Source organism: Ovis aries, chromosome 11 (genome assembly GCF_016772045.2).
Source record: "Ovis aries strain OAR_USU_Benz2616 breed Rambouillet chromosome 11, ARS-UI_Ramb_v3.0, whole genome shotgun sequence".
Taxonomy (NCBI): domain Eukaryota; kingdom Metazoa; phylum Chordata; class Mammalia; order Artiodactyla; family Bovidae; genus Ovis; species Ovis aries.
In genome coordinates, this window is record NC_056064.1 from 44808854 (window position 1) to 44824008 (window position 15155).

The 15155-nt window shown below is 57.9% G+C and overlaps 2 protein-coding genes across 13 annotated transcripts in view; both read right to left on the reverse strand.

The window, feature by feature from the left end:
* The window catches only part of ARHGAP27 (Rho GTPase activating protein 27), a 36980-nt gene extending 30821 nt beyond the window's left edge, over positions 1–6159 (reverse strand). For both annotated transcript variants that reach the window (XM_027974394.2, XM_042256118.1), the window contains exons 1-3: positions 6039–6159; positions 4909–5041; positions 2720–3394 (exon numbers count right to left, since the gene is read on the reverse strand). In XM_027974394.2, the coding sequence (XP_027830195.2) occupies positions 2720–3376 (657 nt within the window). In that variant the 5' untranslated portion in view covers positions 3377–3394; positions 4909–5041; positions 6039–6159. The remainder of the gene's footprint in view (positions 1–2719; positions 3395–4908; positions 5042–6038) is intronic.
* A 1569-nt stretch (positions 6160–7728) lies between these two features.
* Positions 7729–15155, reverse strand: part of PLEKHM1 (pleckstrin homology and RUN domain containing M1) — a 57616-nt gene continuing 50189 nt past the window's right edge. For 10 of the 11 annotated variants that reach the window (XM_060394924.1, XM_060394928.1, XM_027974391.2 and 7 more), the window contains 3 exons: positions 11573–11636; positions 10670–10827; positions 7729–9924 (listed from right to left, as the gene is read on the reverse strand). In XM_060394924.1, coding sequence (XP_060250907.1) covers positions 9813–9924; positions 10670–10827; positions 11573–11636 — 334 coding nt within the window. In that variant the 3' untranslated portion in view covers positions 7729–9812. Of the gene's footprint in view, positions 9925–10669; positions 10828–11572; positions 11637–15155 lie in introns of those variants that run through there. The other variant, XM_060394930.1, reaches the window with a different exon arrangement.

Genomic DNA, 15155 nt, shown 5'->3' on the forward strand with positions numbered 1-15155 from the left:
TCTCTGCTGAGAGCCTTCCAATGGCTGCAGAATAAAGCCCAAATTCCTGCCGAGAGCCCATGAGTCCCTGCTCAGCAAGACACCATCCACTCCCGACCCCACACTCTCATCCCTGAGCCCCACCTGTAAGGTCCCAAAGGTGCCACACCTGCTCACACCTCGCCTCTGCCCACGCGTCTCAGCACCTCGAGTAGCTCCATCACCGACGGCCTGTGCCCCACGCTGAAGATCTGTCCCCTCCTGCCAGTTTCCCAACCCAGACAGTGAGCCCCCCAGAGCTGGAGCAGTGCCTCGGTCGCCTTTAGATCCAAAGGCTCACCTGGTGCTTGGCAGGTGTTCCATCAATTCACACTTAGTGAATGGAGGGGGAAAGGTGGGAACTTTCTCCTCCAAGGAGATTACAGGCAGGCTCACGTTTCAGGAAACTCCTCTAAGTGCTGCTGAACAGAGAGCAGGGTGGGACCTCCTTCCCAGGAAGGAACCAACTCCCCTCCTCTGGAGTTTGTCCTGGATGGAGTGTCAAGGGAGGCCGACAGCTGACACTCAAATAAAACATGGCCACAGGGAGTGTGGTCTCATTCCCATTACACAGGGGAGGAAACAGGACCAGAGATGCTAAGTGACTTGTTGAGGTCACACAGTGAATTAGGGCCAGAGCTGCGACTCAACAGAGAATCGCGGTGGAAACCCAGGTCTCCAGCAGTCGCCTCAGTTCCTCCCTGTACAAGCCCTGCTCCCTACACTGATCATCTATGTCCACCTACTCCTAAAACACCACTGCAGCTGCAGAAGCTGGAGGCTCGAGGCGGAGACGCTGGCTGCTGGGATTTTTCTTTGAGCTCAGGAGGTACTGGGATCTGGGCGGGAGGTCTTCTCCCACTGTGGTCCTGGGCTCTGCTGTGATGCCCCTTGGGCAGACTTGCAGAGCCCGGGTTCATGGTTAAGGGAGCTGCCTCTCCTTGTCCCTCCTCAGCACACCCCTTAAGGCTCTGGCCCAGGCTCGATGCCAGGAGCTGGCGTTCAGAGAGCAAGGCCAGTCCCCCATCTCCAGAAGGGAGTGCACCTCCAAGAGCCAAACAGATATTCCCACCATCACAAGGACAAAGAGTGTGGAGAGGCACGAGAGTCTGCCGAAGAAACGGAGCGGCGCCGGGGGCAAGGAGAGCAGGCGTGCAGCCATTCCAGAGAAGATGGAATAGGTAGATGGTGGGCTGGCAGAGGCGCTTGACGCAAGGGTTTGGCTCCATCACCCTCCACGTCCTCAGCTCTCTCCCCTCAGGGTCCTCGATCTCTTTCCTTGCCCGCCGCACGTTGTTCTCCATTGTGGCCACCAGAGGGCGGGTTGCCCCTTGCAAAAACTAGCGAAGGTGGAGCGGGCCCTCAGCCAGTCTTGGCAGACCGCCTACTACGTGTCAAGCACTTCCACGCTTCACCTCTTTTAAGGCTCTCAACAACTCGAATCCTTTGATATTGTTCTGCGTGTATACAAGAGGGCGGGGGGAATGAAGTGACTCGTTTAGCAGCTGGCAGGTGATCCAGCAGAGTCAAATTCAAGTCTGTATAGCCTCAAATCCTGAACACTGCGCCATAAGAAGACCAGGAAGAGTGAAGACCCGGGGCCTCGCAGATGGGGACGGCGCGTCCTTCCTCTGGGCATCCCAGACTCAGTCTCCGCACGTGGCAGGCATCAATATTTATTATAATCATATTGGGTCCAAAAAAGGAAATCAGAGACTCACAAGTTTCAGGAGTCATCTCTCCACCGTCCCCTAGCCTCTTGGTCTAAACGCAAACTGAGACTCTGAGTGAGGAAGTGGATTGCCCATAATTACACAGCCGCAGCAGATGTCAGAAGGGGGCCTGTGCACCAACCCCTCCCCCATCTTTCCCGGAAAAGTCCCTAAACTTGAAGAAGTCCGGGCCAGCAAAGTATTCTGAGGTTGTAAGAGTTTTTAAAACGTGCCCCTATTTTAAAAATCATATTTAAATATTATTTCAGAAATCCCCAAATTTACATAACCAGATTCTGAGGCAAAAAGAACATCCTCACTATAACTGGACTTATTTCTGAAACAAACCCATCGAAATAAAAAAAATTTAAAAAGGAACTAAAATGTTGGAACCAGCCAAAAAAAGGAAGCAGACCCCTGACTTTCACATCCATTATCTCCTCCAAAGCCCAAGCTCATGTGAGAAACGCGAGGCAGGTAGAGCCGCCGGCGGCACTCCGCCACCATCCCTTATTTCATTCCAGATGTGTTTTGGAATGGTTTGGATTTTAGAAAGGTAACGGGCCCGCACCTGCTACGGGGGGCATAACGCTCCCAGCAAGGCTTGGGCGGCACCGTATCGGGTTTACTTGAACTTCTACAGCAAAACTTAAATATTCACACTAAATGGGGTATACTAAGGCTGCCCACGGCCGCACATCGGCTCAAGTTAAATTCTGCCATTAACTGAGTTACAGAAGCCCTTTGAGCTCCAGGGAGATTTGGCATTTGGGAACTGCAGATAAGAAATCTTGAGTGTGCCTGTACCCCTCTGGTTTCGTGGTTGAGCAAAGTCAGGCTCGGCGTGAGCGAGTTGGTCAAAGCCGGCAGACACTGCTGCTCCGTCGAGCCGGGACTTAAGGCTCAGAGGGTCTCCCAGAGTCCGGGCTCTTGGAGCGGGGGAGTAACCCCCGCCCCGGTCTCCCCGCTCCCGACTCCCAGTAGCATACCTGCTCCGGCCGCTGCTCCGTCGAGGGGCCACGCACGTCCTGGATGGCCTCGTAGACGTTCTCGGAGCCGCTGCGCGCCAGGGGCCGCGGGCACACCCATGAGCCGGCCACGCTGCAGGCCTTGAAGCCGCCTCCGCTCCCGAGGAGGCCGGCAGGGGGCGCGGCGGTGCGGGCCAGGTCGTCCAAGGACTGCGCGGGCCGCACGGGCGCCGCGGGCCGCGTGTACAGGCAGGCGGGCGAGCCAGGCGCCAGGCTTCGACGCTGGGTGGCCGCGCCCGGTCGAGCTCGGCCGCACAGGGAGCCCGCGCGGCCCCGGGGCTCGGCGGGGCCGCCGTCGGGTGCGGCGGGCGTCGACGCGCTCACGAAGCGGTAATCATAGGCGAGCGGTTCCGGAGCTGCGGGGCCCTGGAGGGGCGCGGGGGGCGGCGGGGCGGGCGCGGGGTGGCCGAGGGCCGGCAGCTCGCGCACGTACTGCGCCGGCAGGTAGAAGGGGCGGCCGCCCGGCTCGCTCCGCACGTGCCACCAGTGCTCGGTGCTGCGGCGCAGCAGTCGGTAGCGCTCGTTGGGCTGGATGGCGACGCGGCGCCCGTCCTTGCCCGTGTACTCGAAGGGATGCTCCACCAGCACGTACACGTCCCCCTCGACGTCCGCCGCCATCGCCGCCGCCGCGTGTCCCTGTGGGCGACGAGAAGGAGGGGCGCGGAGGTCAGGGCCGCCGAGAGGGCCGCGCTCCGCACAGGGGAGCCCGAAGACTTCGAGTCCCGAAGCTACAATCGTGTACGTTCGGGCCTCGGTTTTCCTATCTCTAAAACGCGGGGCTTGGGTGAAATAATCTCTACGGTTTTAATTCTTACACGCAGCGATGGAATTAAGACAGCCCTTTCATTCTGCGGCCTGGAGTATAAAATTCTATCCCTCGGTGGGGAGATGGTGGCTAACAACGGTCCGGCTTTAAAGCCAGGGAAGCTTTAAGGCTGGTTGGGGGGGACTGCCCGCGATAACCTGGTAGGCTGCAGTTCACGAGGTCGCAAAGAGTCGGACACGACTGAGCGACTTCACTTTCACTTTTCACTTTCATGCATTGGAGAAGGAAATGGCAACCCACTCCAGTGGTCCTGCCTGGAGAATCCCAGGGATGGAGCTTGGTGGGCTGCCGTCTATGGGGTCGCACAGAGTCAGACACGACTGAAGTGACTTAGCAGCAGCAGCCCGTGATAAAGTTGACATCACGTGTGTATAAAAATTGACTGGGCCTCGGTTTCCGCATTTGTAAAGTGGGAAAAATAGCCCATACCTCCATTTTGCCCTGTCCCGACACTTCCAGGAACCCTCAGGAAATCGCGTCCTTGGCCGCCATCACCCCAGCCACCCACCCCGGCGCGTGCGCCTCAGGCCCGAGGGGGACAGAGTTGGGGGTGCAGGTTCTGGGAGCGGCCCCTGCTTCGCTCTACTCTGGGAGTGTCCCTGCCCTGCTTAGTCCAAGGGCCTTGGCATAAGGGGCTGCGACTGCCAAGGCCGGGGAAACCGGTTCTCTTGGTTTCTCTTTCTTCTCCAGCGGCTTAGCCACAGACGTGACCCCGGAGCCCCGCCCGCCCAGACCGACCAGCACCGCCCCCTGCGCTCCGGCTCCCACCTCCAGGTCCAGAGAGAGAGGCTTGGCCCTTGCTGCCTGCCCCCTGCCCTGCGGTCTCTATATTGACCCATGAGAGTGGCCCCTAGAGAATGCACTCTTTGATAGTGACTATCCGTGCGGTGTACCCAAGGGACCCCCAAAGTTATCCCGGAGTGAACACCACAACCCACTCTCCCTCCGGCAGGCTCAGCCTGGCCCCAGGTGTGTCGGGGGAGCGGCGTCACAGCCCAACTGGAAGCCCGTCTGTGAGGCTGGTGCCTCCAAGCCTTTACATCGGCCACACCGACTGCCCCACGACGGTGACCTGCGACCCGCAGGTGCAGGTGGGAGCTCGGCCTCTGAGTCTGAGGGATCCAAGGCACAGCGTCTGGCCGCGGGGCGCCTAGCGCTCCTTCCCTACTTTCTCAAACTTTCCTCGACGGGGAAGGAGTGTAAACAGCCACTGAGCACACTGCGCCCTGGACGCGGGTCCGTGAGCTGACTGGAGCTAAGCCAACCAAGCTTAAGGAGGACACCCTTCTCTCCACCTTCCCCGGACCCCCTGCCTCTCACTTACGTCGGCAGGGCGGGCCTCGAGGAGCCCATGGGCGGGCTGGGTGGAGCCGGCGGATGGATGCAGGTTAGGGCCCTGCCATCTCCTTGGGCGGGGCTTCAGACGGCTTGGCTGGAGAGACTTCAGGGAGCTGGAGCTGGCAAGGAGAGCAAAGAAGGTGAGGGACGCTTGGAAGGACCGCCTTCAGTTCCCGAAGCGGCGGTGTCTGGGAGGGGCGAGGCGGAGCCTGAAGAAATCCGCCTGGGCCGGTGGAGCCTTGGAGGCGGGACCTGAGCAGGAGAAGGCCTGAGGGAGGGGCAGGGGCAGGGGCAGGGGCAGGGGCAGGGGCAGGGGCAGGGGCAGGGGCAGGGGCAGGGGCAGGGGCAGGGAGGGCTGCGGCAGAAGGGGCACGGAAGGCACGCGAGTGGAGCCAAGGGAGGGTAGGGTCAGGCCCCTGCCGCACCCCACCCCCACGCTTGGGATAGGCTTCCAAGAGGCTCTGCGTCCCGCGGACGAGATGCTTCAGGACTGCTCGACCCCGCTTGCCGTCTAGCTGGAGCGTCCCCAGTCCTAGCAAGGCTATTTGCATTCTGAACCACCCGGATTGCAGGCACTGCAGCTCCGGTCCCATCCTCGTCCTCCCCAGGCCCTTTCTGAACTGAGCTCGGCCAGGCCTGGAAAAACTTGGAGCGGGGTTCCCGCTGCAGAGACGCTCCCCGGAGCGCTGGGTCACTGGCTGGGTGGGGAGGGGACCCGGTCCTCGTCTCCTTCCCCGATCCTGGGGGGAGCGAAGAGGAGAGGGATCGTGGGAGCGGGGAGGGTCCCTGGAGCGAGAGGACCGACCCTTCACCAGGAGGTGCCCTGCGTCCACGGCTTGGGAGACAGACAAGAGTCACAGCGGCGCCCACGCCTGAGTCGGCGCAGGGGGCCTGCACCTGGGCCTCTCCTGTCCCAGGACGGCGGGCAGCCGTTCGCCTCCCACCTCCTCCCGAGAGAGGGCAAGATCCGTCCCGAGCCGCGCTCCTCCCAAGACCGCTCAGCTCCGGCTCCTGAGCGGTGCGCGAAGGGTGCTTGGTGCTGCCGGGTGAGGACCCCGCCACCTGCAGTCCCCCTCCCCACCCCAGATCAGCACCCCCGCCCAGTCCGCCCAGCACCTCGGTGTCCGCTCGCTGGCCTCGCCTCCACTTGTCCTGGTAGGCGCGAGGGGGGCTCGTCGTCCGGTGCTCCCTCCTCCACCGCCCCGCTCCCGCGCTGCCCTGTTTCCTGTTCAACAATATAGCGAGGGAGGCACCGGCGGAGAGCACCCGGCAGAACTTCCTCCCGGGGCTGGGGCTGCGGCTGCGAGAGACAATCCCCGGTGTCCTGGCTTCCTGTCCTCTCTGGGACGGGCCAGCGCCCGAGGAGCGCAGACGCCACCCCCTTCCCCTGCACCTCCCGGGGATCCTGGGCCACACCTGGCTGTCTCCTGGAGGAAGGCAGCAGAGCCTGGACGGTGGGATGAGCGGGGAGGAAGCCGGGTCAGGTTTCCCTCCACTGCTGCTCTACTCCACCCCCTTTCCCCTACCTCCTGGCCTTGATCCTTGTGGGGGAGGAGCCCCCCTAACCCCCAGCCTATCCGTCAAAGCTCAGAACAACCCTCCTGGGGTTGATGCTCACCTTATCTCTGCATCTCAGTTTGCTTTCCTGTAAACTGGGGACAGTAACACGCACTTCATAGGATTGTTGTTGGTGTTCAGTCACTAAGTGGTGACTCTCTGTGACCCCATAGACTGCAGCAGGTCAGGCTAACGTATTGTTACCATCACATTGTAAGAACACACATCTGATGAGTTATTATTATCACTAATTTTATTATGAGATGAGCCCTCCTCTTGGGTTGAATTGGGGTCTCCAAACCCCCCATCCGCTATCCTCCTTTAGGCAGGAGGGGGAAGGGAGAAACAAGTATTCTCAGAAACACCTTGCTAAGGATGGATGACTGAGTCCAAAGGCAGCACATTGGCCGTGTGTTCTTCTGGGTCCCGCCTCTTCACACCAGGTCCCTCAAGGCTCCTCGAGCCCACCACCTGCTGCCCCCGAGCGAAGCTGGGGCTCACAAAATGGGCAGAGGGCGCTTCCTCAAAGACCCGAAAGGCTGCTTCAAGGACAGGAAATTGCAGACATGAATCTTTCAGTCCCAAGTTCCTGCACCTTGATTTCCCTGGGAATTAGCCTGTTTCCTTCTCCTGTCTTTACAAGGGCAGCAGTGGGCTTCCTCCTGCAGGCCCTCCCCGCCCCCCAGACTTCTGCTGGAACTTCAGAGGAAAGCTGGCAGCCAAGGCCAGGTGGAGCCCTGAAACCATGAGCCCTGAATCCGGCCCTGCTCACAAGCCTTTCCTTCCTGAGCCTCTTCTCTCACCTTGGATGACCAATGTGAATGGTTTCACACGTTCCAGGGTCAGGGGTCTGTGCTTTGACATTTAAGGAACAGGAAAGAAGCCATCACAGTGGGATTCCAGGCGTTAGCTTCAGTTACATAAGTGTATGTGAATAAACCTCCCCAATGGCGGGGGAAGGGCTGACTCGGAGGAGAGGCAAGGAGGGCGGGCAGACTGAAGAATTACTTTCACTATTCTCCATGCTCACTCCTGGCACACAAGCCCCCTGCTTGCAAATGTTTACCCATTTACACCCCCCCCCCCCCCCCCACTGCTGCCATGCCGTTTACCTATAACCACCCCCCTCCAGCCCTCCCCTGTGCCCAGGGACTGAGAAGAGAATAGTGGAGGCTATCAGACAGTATCTGAGGGCCTGTGGTCTCCCCCAGTCAGTGGAAGCTTTCAGATTCAGAAACCAGACCACAGGTTAGAAACAGCAGGTCTTTACTGCAAAATCACTCAAAAGTCACATGGCCGCAGTTCCTTCGGTACATGGCAAAGCACTTCTCAGGGCCAGGGCCCTGCACTAGAAACAGTTTATTGCATAAAACGAAATTTTAAAAATAGTGTGGGCACTACTGAGGTTCATACCAGCTTTCCACTGGAGGTGAAGAGGGTGAATCAACTCATCTGAAAGCATCAGCAGCTTTTTGGTGGTGGGAGGGAGGCAGTGAGCTTTAATGCTACTGGTCTCGGAGAAGGTGGGGAGTGTGGTGTGCCAGGCCCCGCTGAACCAAAGTGGGCTTCTCCAGGGCCTCATTCCCACTGCCACCTAGGGATCTTCTGGGATACAGAATACACTCACAGGGCTGGGCTTAGGCAGTGCTGCCCACCCCAGGACCACCAAATATGGCTCTGATCAGGCTGTGTTTCTGGTGGAGCATTAATGCTGGCTGGGAGTGCGGGTGGGGCTAAGGATCCACTTTCTGGTTTAGGAGGCTTTGGTACGCTGAGCACTATCTTCTGTGATGGGGACAAAGAAGCTGTGTGACAGCCCCTTTCCTGACCCACCCACCACCTCCTCCATTCTATTGCACAATTTATCCAGCTCCACAGGGCTGGGCAGGTGACTCAGCAGCCAAATCACCCCAAGGGAGAGGTGGGAGTGGGTTCGTCTTTTGACAGTGAAGGTGGATATCTACCTGAGGCCTCCTGTCTCAGCTGAGCACAGATAAGATGGTCAGGGGGGGTCCCAGGGCTGAGGGGGGCCTGCTGGGTCCAGGAGAAATGGGGGGGAGGCAACAGAGAAATCATGCCCCCCAAAGCCCCAGGGTCTAAATATCACTTTGAAAACAATTTCAGGCTCCACCTGAAGACCCCTTCCAAAGGCAGTCATGCTCCAATGAAATGTTCCAATCTCTTGGCAGCAGCCCTCCTGGGCTAGTCCAGCAAAACTTTGTGAACTCATGGCTTCATAAACTGGCTGAGCATCCTTCCACAGGTGGCTTCTCCTGCGTGTCTCTGTGCATCTCTGCAGCAGGGCTGGCACTCTTCGTGGAAGGATGGTGGGGGGCAGTGTGGACCCAGCCTACCTCGGTCCCCACAGGTCCATCAGGCGGGGGTGCGTTCCTGAAATGCGTCTGCAGCAACCCTCTGCCCATCTGGCTGTCAGTCGGGGGTAGGAATGAGGAGGGCAGAGGGCTGAGGGTTGGGCTAGATGACAACCCTTCCCTGGACCAAGGAAGGCTCAAAGTGCTGACAGTGCTGGTTCCGAGTCATAGCCCTCCTCCTTCGGGACCAAGATCCCAGGCTATAGGAGAGCTGCAGGAGGGATGGGGGGTGGGTTCTAACACAGAGAAATTGAAGGGCTTTTCAGGTGGAGGGGGGACCAGGGAGCAGATGGGGGTGGAGGAGGGGAAAGAACGTGGTCCTCAGGACTGAGCCTGCCTGGCCCACGGCAGTTTGGCACGTTGTACAGGAGCTGTCAGCAGCAAGCGCCCAGTGAGGGCAAAGGAAAGGCACCCGCCAGCTGGTGGGCTCTGTCCTGGATCCACCCAGCCACCACCCACCTCCAGGCTGGGCCTGAGCGGTTTCTACACATTTGCTCAGGGTGAGAATGCCTGGATTTCTTGGGTGACTTATGGAGGGTCAAGAATAAAAAAATATTTTCTGTCGAAATATGAAGGGAAAAAAACCCACCATAAAAAAACTAGACCTTTTAATCAGGAATGTGGAATTGAAAATGCTCCCCAAGTCTTGTTTCCACAGTGTTGAACAGCCCTCATGGGGATGGGGTGTCAGTGAGGGGAGCTGGGCCAGTTAGTGCAAAGGCCCCCTCCTCCCACACCGTCAGACATGGGGCACCTGCTGGTGTCCGTGCCTCCTGGAGCAGATGGATAGGGGGCAGGAGGTGTCATCAGGGGCTCCCGGGGCTCCCTCTTGTAGACCAGTGCTCTGGTCTCATCTGAGAGTCTTCCTGGCTCTGTGACACCTTGAGAGTGTAGCCAGGCTGGTGGCCAACCCAGCTGGGATGGTTGAGCCCTGGGTCCCGGGTGGGGACAAGAGGTGGGATTAGGTGAGATTGCTCTGCTCCTGGTATTTGCGCCGGCGGGCACAGCGGGGGCAGCCCTTCTTGACCACGGCCTGGCAGGTCTGGTGGAAGACGGTCTTGCATTCGCCGCACCTGGGAGAAAGCCGCAAGCACTGCTGGGACCTCAAGCCTCCAGGGCTCGAGGCTGGTCAGTGCTCCTGACCAGACCCGGCCACGCAAGGCACCGGGCACTGCCTCTCCATCCTGGGACAAAAGGTTCCCGCCGCAGTGCTGATCTCTAAGCCCCACGATGCACACCAATGCCCTCTATTCTATTTCCCTTCTTATAAATACTGCTGAGACTCACTGATTCCTTGCCTGTGTTCCAAATACTCTACGGCTTAAAAAACTCAGCCCCAGGTCTGTTCTGGGGGGTCGAGTTTGGGTCTGGGGACACCTACTGAAAATGAACGGGTACTCCCACCGGCTTAGTTTTCTACTCCCACATGGGTTGGAATGGAAGTTTGGTGGCCTCTCTTTCTATTTAGAGGCTTCTGATAATGAGTGATGACTGGGGACAATCGTTACGGGGCAGAGGCAGTGGGAGGTACTGCCCACCAGGTGCCCACTTTGTGCCCGGCCTTGTGCCAGCACTCCAGGCCAGAAACTCACCCAGCCCCTCCTCCACCTGTTTGCAGAGGACAAAAGTGAGGTCCTCCCCATGCAACTCAAAGGGGCAGCAGCTACCTCTTCCCTAGGAAGACGGGTGGCTCGGGGGAGGCAGGGAGTCCTGTGAGGGCTCGGCTGGTCCCCCATGCAGTGGCACCTGGGACTTGCCCCCCACCCAGCCCCTGGGTGGGGGTGGTGGGGCAGGGTGGCGGGCATGGCGTCTGCATACCTGACTGTGGTGTCAAACTCAAAGGGAAAGATGATGTCGTGGTGGTGGCAGATCTGGCAAATGAAGCCGCGCTGGGTGCACAGGTCACAGTGGTAGACGTGCTGGGAGGCAAACTCGATCAGGGCCTTGAGGAAGCCTTCATACACCCCGTCCGCGATCTGTGGAGGGCAAGTGCCGGCCGCCAAGGCCTTCTGAGAGGCCGTGCCAAGCCCGAGGCTGTCTGCAAAACGTGGCCTGCTGCTCCTCCTGGCACCCTGCCTGGAGCACTCCTACCCCAAGAGGAGTTTCCTTCCACTTGGGCAAGAAAACCTCCCGAGAGAGGCCGAGCCAGGCAGGCGTGCAGTCCCTGTGCGCAGAAGAATCCACTGTCCCCTCCCTCGAGGAAAGGGGAAAGGAATGTCCCAAACCCTCACCCTCCCTACGCCCTCGCAGCCTGGAAGGCGGCTGAGCCCTGTGATCCCGGGCTTCGCTGTGGTGCCTGCCTGTCCCAGCGGGCCAAGGGCTCGGTCACTGCCCCAGGAAGCGTAGATGGCCAGACAGCCATTCTGAGCTGCTGAAAGGCTGAAGATGGGATGGCTTGCCTCAGTAAACTGCAGGCAGCAGCCCCTGCCCCAACATCTCCCTTTCTGATTTCTCCAGGAGTAAGTTTCTAGGAATTAGGTTCCTCTGGGCTTCCCTGGTGACTCAGATGGTAAAGAATCTGCCTGCAATATAGGAGAGTCGGGTCCCATCCCTGTGTCGGGAAGATCCCCTGGAGAAGGGAATGGCAACCCACTCTAGTATTCTTGCCTGGACTCTTTGCAACTCCATGGACAGAGAGCCTGGGAGGCTACAGTCCATAGGGTCGCAAAGAGGCGGACATGACTGAGCGACTAACACACACCTCAGGGGTGGCATTCTCACCTGCTGGAGGTCGGCGACACTGTACTTGTGAGGCGACTCCAAGAGATAATTCCTGTGGTTGAGCCTTCAAAGAAAAGACAAGAGGCTCCTCAGAAGGAATCTGGGTCCACCTGTGTTTGCTTTCATTCCCTCAGCGCCGCTAACCAAGGAGAAACAGCTCCAGCCTGGGCTCGGGTCCTGGACTTCCAGGTGCCCAGCTGCCAGGACCTTGGGCAAGTTCCTTAACCTCCCTGAACCTCAGGTTTCCTCACCTGAGCAAGAGAGCTCTTTTTGGGATTAAATAATTTATTAAAAGCATTTGGCACAGTGCCTTGTACACAGTAAATGAATAATTATTAACCATAGTTGATAGCATTGTATTGCATAATTGAAATTTAAGAGCAGAACTCAAATGTTCTCTCTCTCTCATACACACACTATACAGGTAGCTCAGATGGTACAGAATCTGCCTGCAATGCAGGAGATGCAAATTCAATCCCTGGGTGGGGAAGAACCCTGGGCGGACGAAATGGCAACCCACTCCAGTATTCCTGCCAGGAGAACTCCATGGGCAGAGGAGTCTGGCGGGTTATAGTCCTTAAGGACACAAAGAGTTGGGCACGACTGAGTGACTAACATTTTCACTTTTCATATATACATATATAGATAATACATATAAAATATGTGAGGATGATGGATGTGTGAATTAATAAGATGGGAGGAACTCTTTCACACAATAATCATATATCAAATCATCACAAAAATACTATAAATATCTTACAATTTTGTAAATTATACTCAATGAAGTTGAAAAAAATTTTAAGATATTTTAAAAAGTCTATTTAAAAAATAATGAGGAGGAGGATGATGAAAGCTAACGCTTGGAGCCAGGAACTGGACTAAAGGCTTGATATAAATTCATTTAATTCTCACAAGAATCCTGTGAGGTTGACGCTATTATAACCCTCATTTTGAGAAGAGGAAATAGAGGCACAGAGAAGTTAAAGAACTTGCCTGTGGTCACACAGCTAGTAAGAGGCACAGCTGGAGTCTGAAAGCAGTAGTCTGGCTCCAGAGCCTACATCCTTATCTCCCAGGTGAATGCCTAGAGGCTGTTATTAATAGCTGTTGTCATTACTGCCACCATCATGTACCAGGGACAGTGCTGGGGACAGAAATGCACCGGACGTGGCCTCTGCCTTCCTACTGTAGCCCCTGGTCTAGCTTGGGGACAGACACTTAAGCATCTGGTTTTGGCGCTCTGGGAGAGGAGCTGAGGTGTCCTGAGTGCACAGATCCCATTTCAGAGGTGGGGGTGGGGGGCAGAGGACAAGGGCTCAGCTGCCACCAGCCTGGCTCTAGTTTCTACCTCACTGATGGCAGGGATCCCAAAGGTTACATCCTGAGGGATGGACAGGAAACAGCTGCAAAAAATCCCTGCCTGGCCTTGCTGTGTCTGTGTGGTAGTGGGGATGGGGGGAGAATTCCCCAGTCCGAGGATGCGCGGGAGCCTGCCCCAGGGTGCTCCAGACATCTGGAGGCAGGAAGGTGCCCGGCCCCGCAGCATCTGGAGTGGGTGCTTGACTGTGCCCACCCCAGGGCACAGCCCCGTTTATAGGAGGAACCCCACCCAGGGCCAAGATGGCGAGCTCCACCAGGCAGCCCCACGCGGCGCTGCCAAGTGGCCACTCAGGGCAACCTGCCGGTCTCCCCGGTAAACGTTCAGCCTTCTGGGAACAGGAAGCTGCCGTTTATCACCAGGAAAACGCAGGGGGAGGGGCAGAGGGGGCGCACAGGCTGTTCCTGAGCTGGCAGGAAGGGTGGGGCCTGTTTGGATGGACAGTCCTCTCTGTCGTCTGCCCTCTGCTCAGAGTTGTGGAAGTTCAGGGGGCCAGCTAGGCCACCTACCCTGGGCCTGTGAGGCCCTCCAGCTGCTGTGGAGGGGAGGTCAGCGCAGCCCCCTGAGAGAAAGGGGATCCCAAGATCTGCCGGTTTCTCCTCAACCCTTCCTGTCCTCTCAGCCTCCACCCCAGCCACCTCAGTCCAGGCCTCCTCACCTCCTGTGCCAGTTACCACACCAGCCCCCACGCCCCACTGCTGCCAAACTGGTCTTCATGGGAGTGTGACCATCCCAGGCTCAGAACTCAACAGCTTCGGCTGCCAGCAAAATAAAATCCTAGGCCTTTGTGGTGGCACGGAGGGTCTTCGAGGTCTAGCCCCTGCACCCATGATCTGGCTGTGCTGAGCCCTGCGAAGATCCTGGCAAGCCACGCTCCCCCTCTACTCCCCAACCCCCCACAGCCATGGGTTCCCTGCAGACAATCCAGTCCAGGCTTCCTCTGGTTCTCTCACTAAACCCTGGTTCACCACAAGGGCGATGCCATTTGTGTTGGGGCAACTTCACTTTCCCGTGAGTGAGGACAGAGTGGGATCTGGCCAGACTAGAGAAGGGTGACCCCAGCTTTCTGCTTGGTTCCCTTTAATACTATTTGAATACTATCTTTGTAAAGAAGAAAATCATTTTTTTTTTCTTTTTAAAAGGAGAAAGAAAACTCCACAAACCTTCAGGTGATGCCGTCTCCTCCAAGAAGCTCCCTGGCCCTCTGCACTCTGCCTCCTTCCCTCACAGCACTGGCCTCCCTGACCCAGGGCCATCTGTTCACCTGTCTCTGTCTCTCCCTAGACACTGGGCCCCTCATGTGGCCCTCACCAACTCCAGCAGGCCACATAAACATGGGGATCACTGGCCCATTTTATAGACAAGAAAACTGAGGCTCGGAGAAGTGAAGCCACTTCCTTGAGTCACACAGCAAGTCTGGGGCCTCCTGAGCTCTTTCTTCACCCTATGCTGCTTCTGAAATGGGACTTCTACAGGCCTGGCCCTGCTTTCATGAAGGCTGGAAACAGCAACCAGAAAGAAAGAGGAAAGATCGCCCCCAGTTTGCAGACAGGGCAAGCTGGACAGGCCAGTAAGGCTGCTGACCAATCTCAGCAGGGTAGGGATGGGCAAGTGAGGCTGGCACTCAGGACCCGCCCTACAGGCAGCTGGTCTACTCAGGTCTGCAGACATCCCTGAACTGGAGAGGGTCACAGGGTCCCACCTGACCTGAGATTTCATCACCCTGGACAGGGGGGCAGGAGGGCAGACTCTGGGGCCCTGGGTCCTGGAATCTCAGAAAGGATGGGAGTGAGGACCCACTGATAATGGAGACAGCAATAGCCTCCCCAGAAGCAGCCATCTGGGTCCCTCATGGTGGCCCCCAGAAGGCTTTCTGCTCTTCCAGGCCCTGTGGAGGAGACCAGGGATCAGCCAGCTGCTCTGAGAGCCTGTAGGGGCCAGCCTCTGTGCTTTGCCTAAGAGAGGGCTCCCCACAGCATCTCTCCAGTGCAGAGCAGCCCTGGGAGGGCAGGGACTAGGGCTGAGCAGGGGAGCCCAGCAGACAGGGGTTCTGCGCCAGCCCTGTTGGGAGGAGTGGCTGCATGGGGAACGTGGAGGGGCTTGTGAGCTGCTCCAAGTCCCCAGAAACCAGCAATGAAGCCTAGCTGGGCAGCAGGCACTGGCTCGTCCACCCGAGGTCTGTCCTCCCGGGGCCCCAGGACAGCA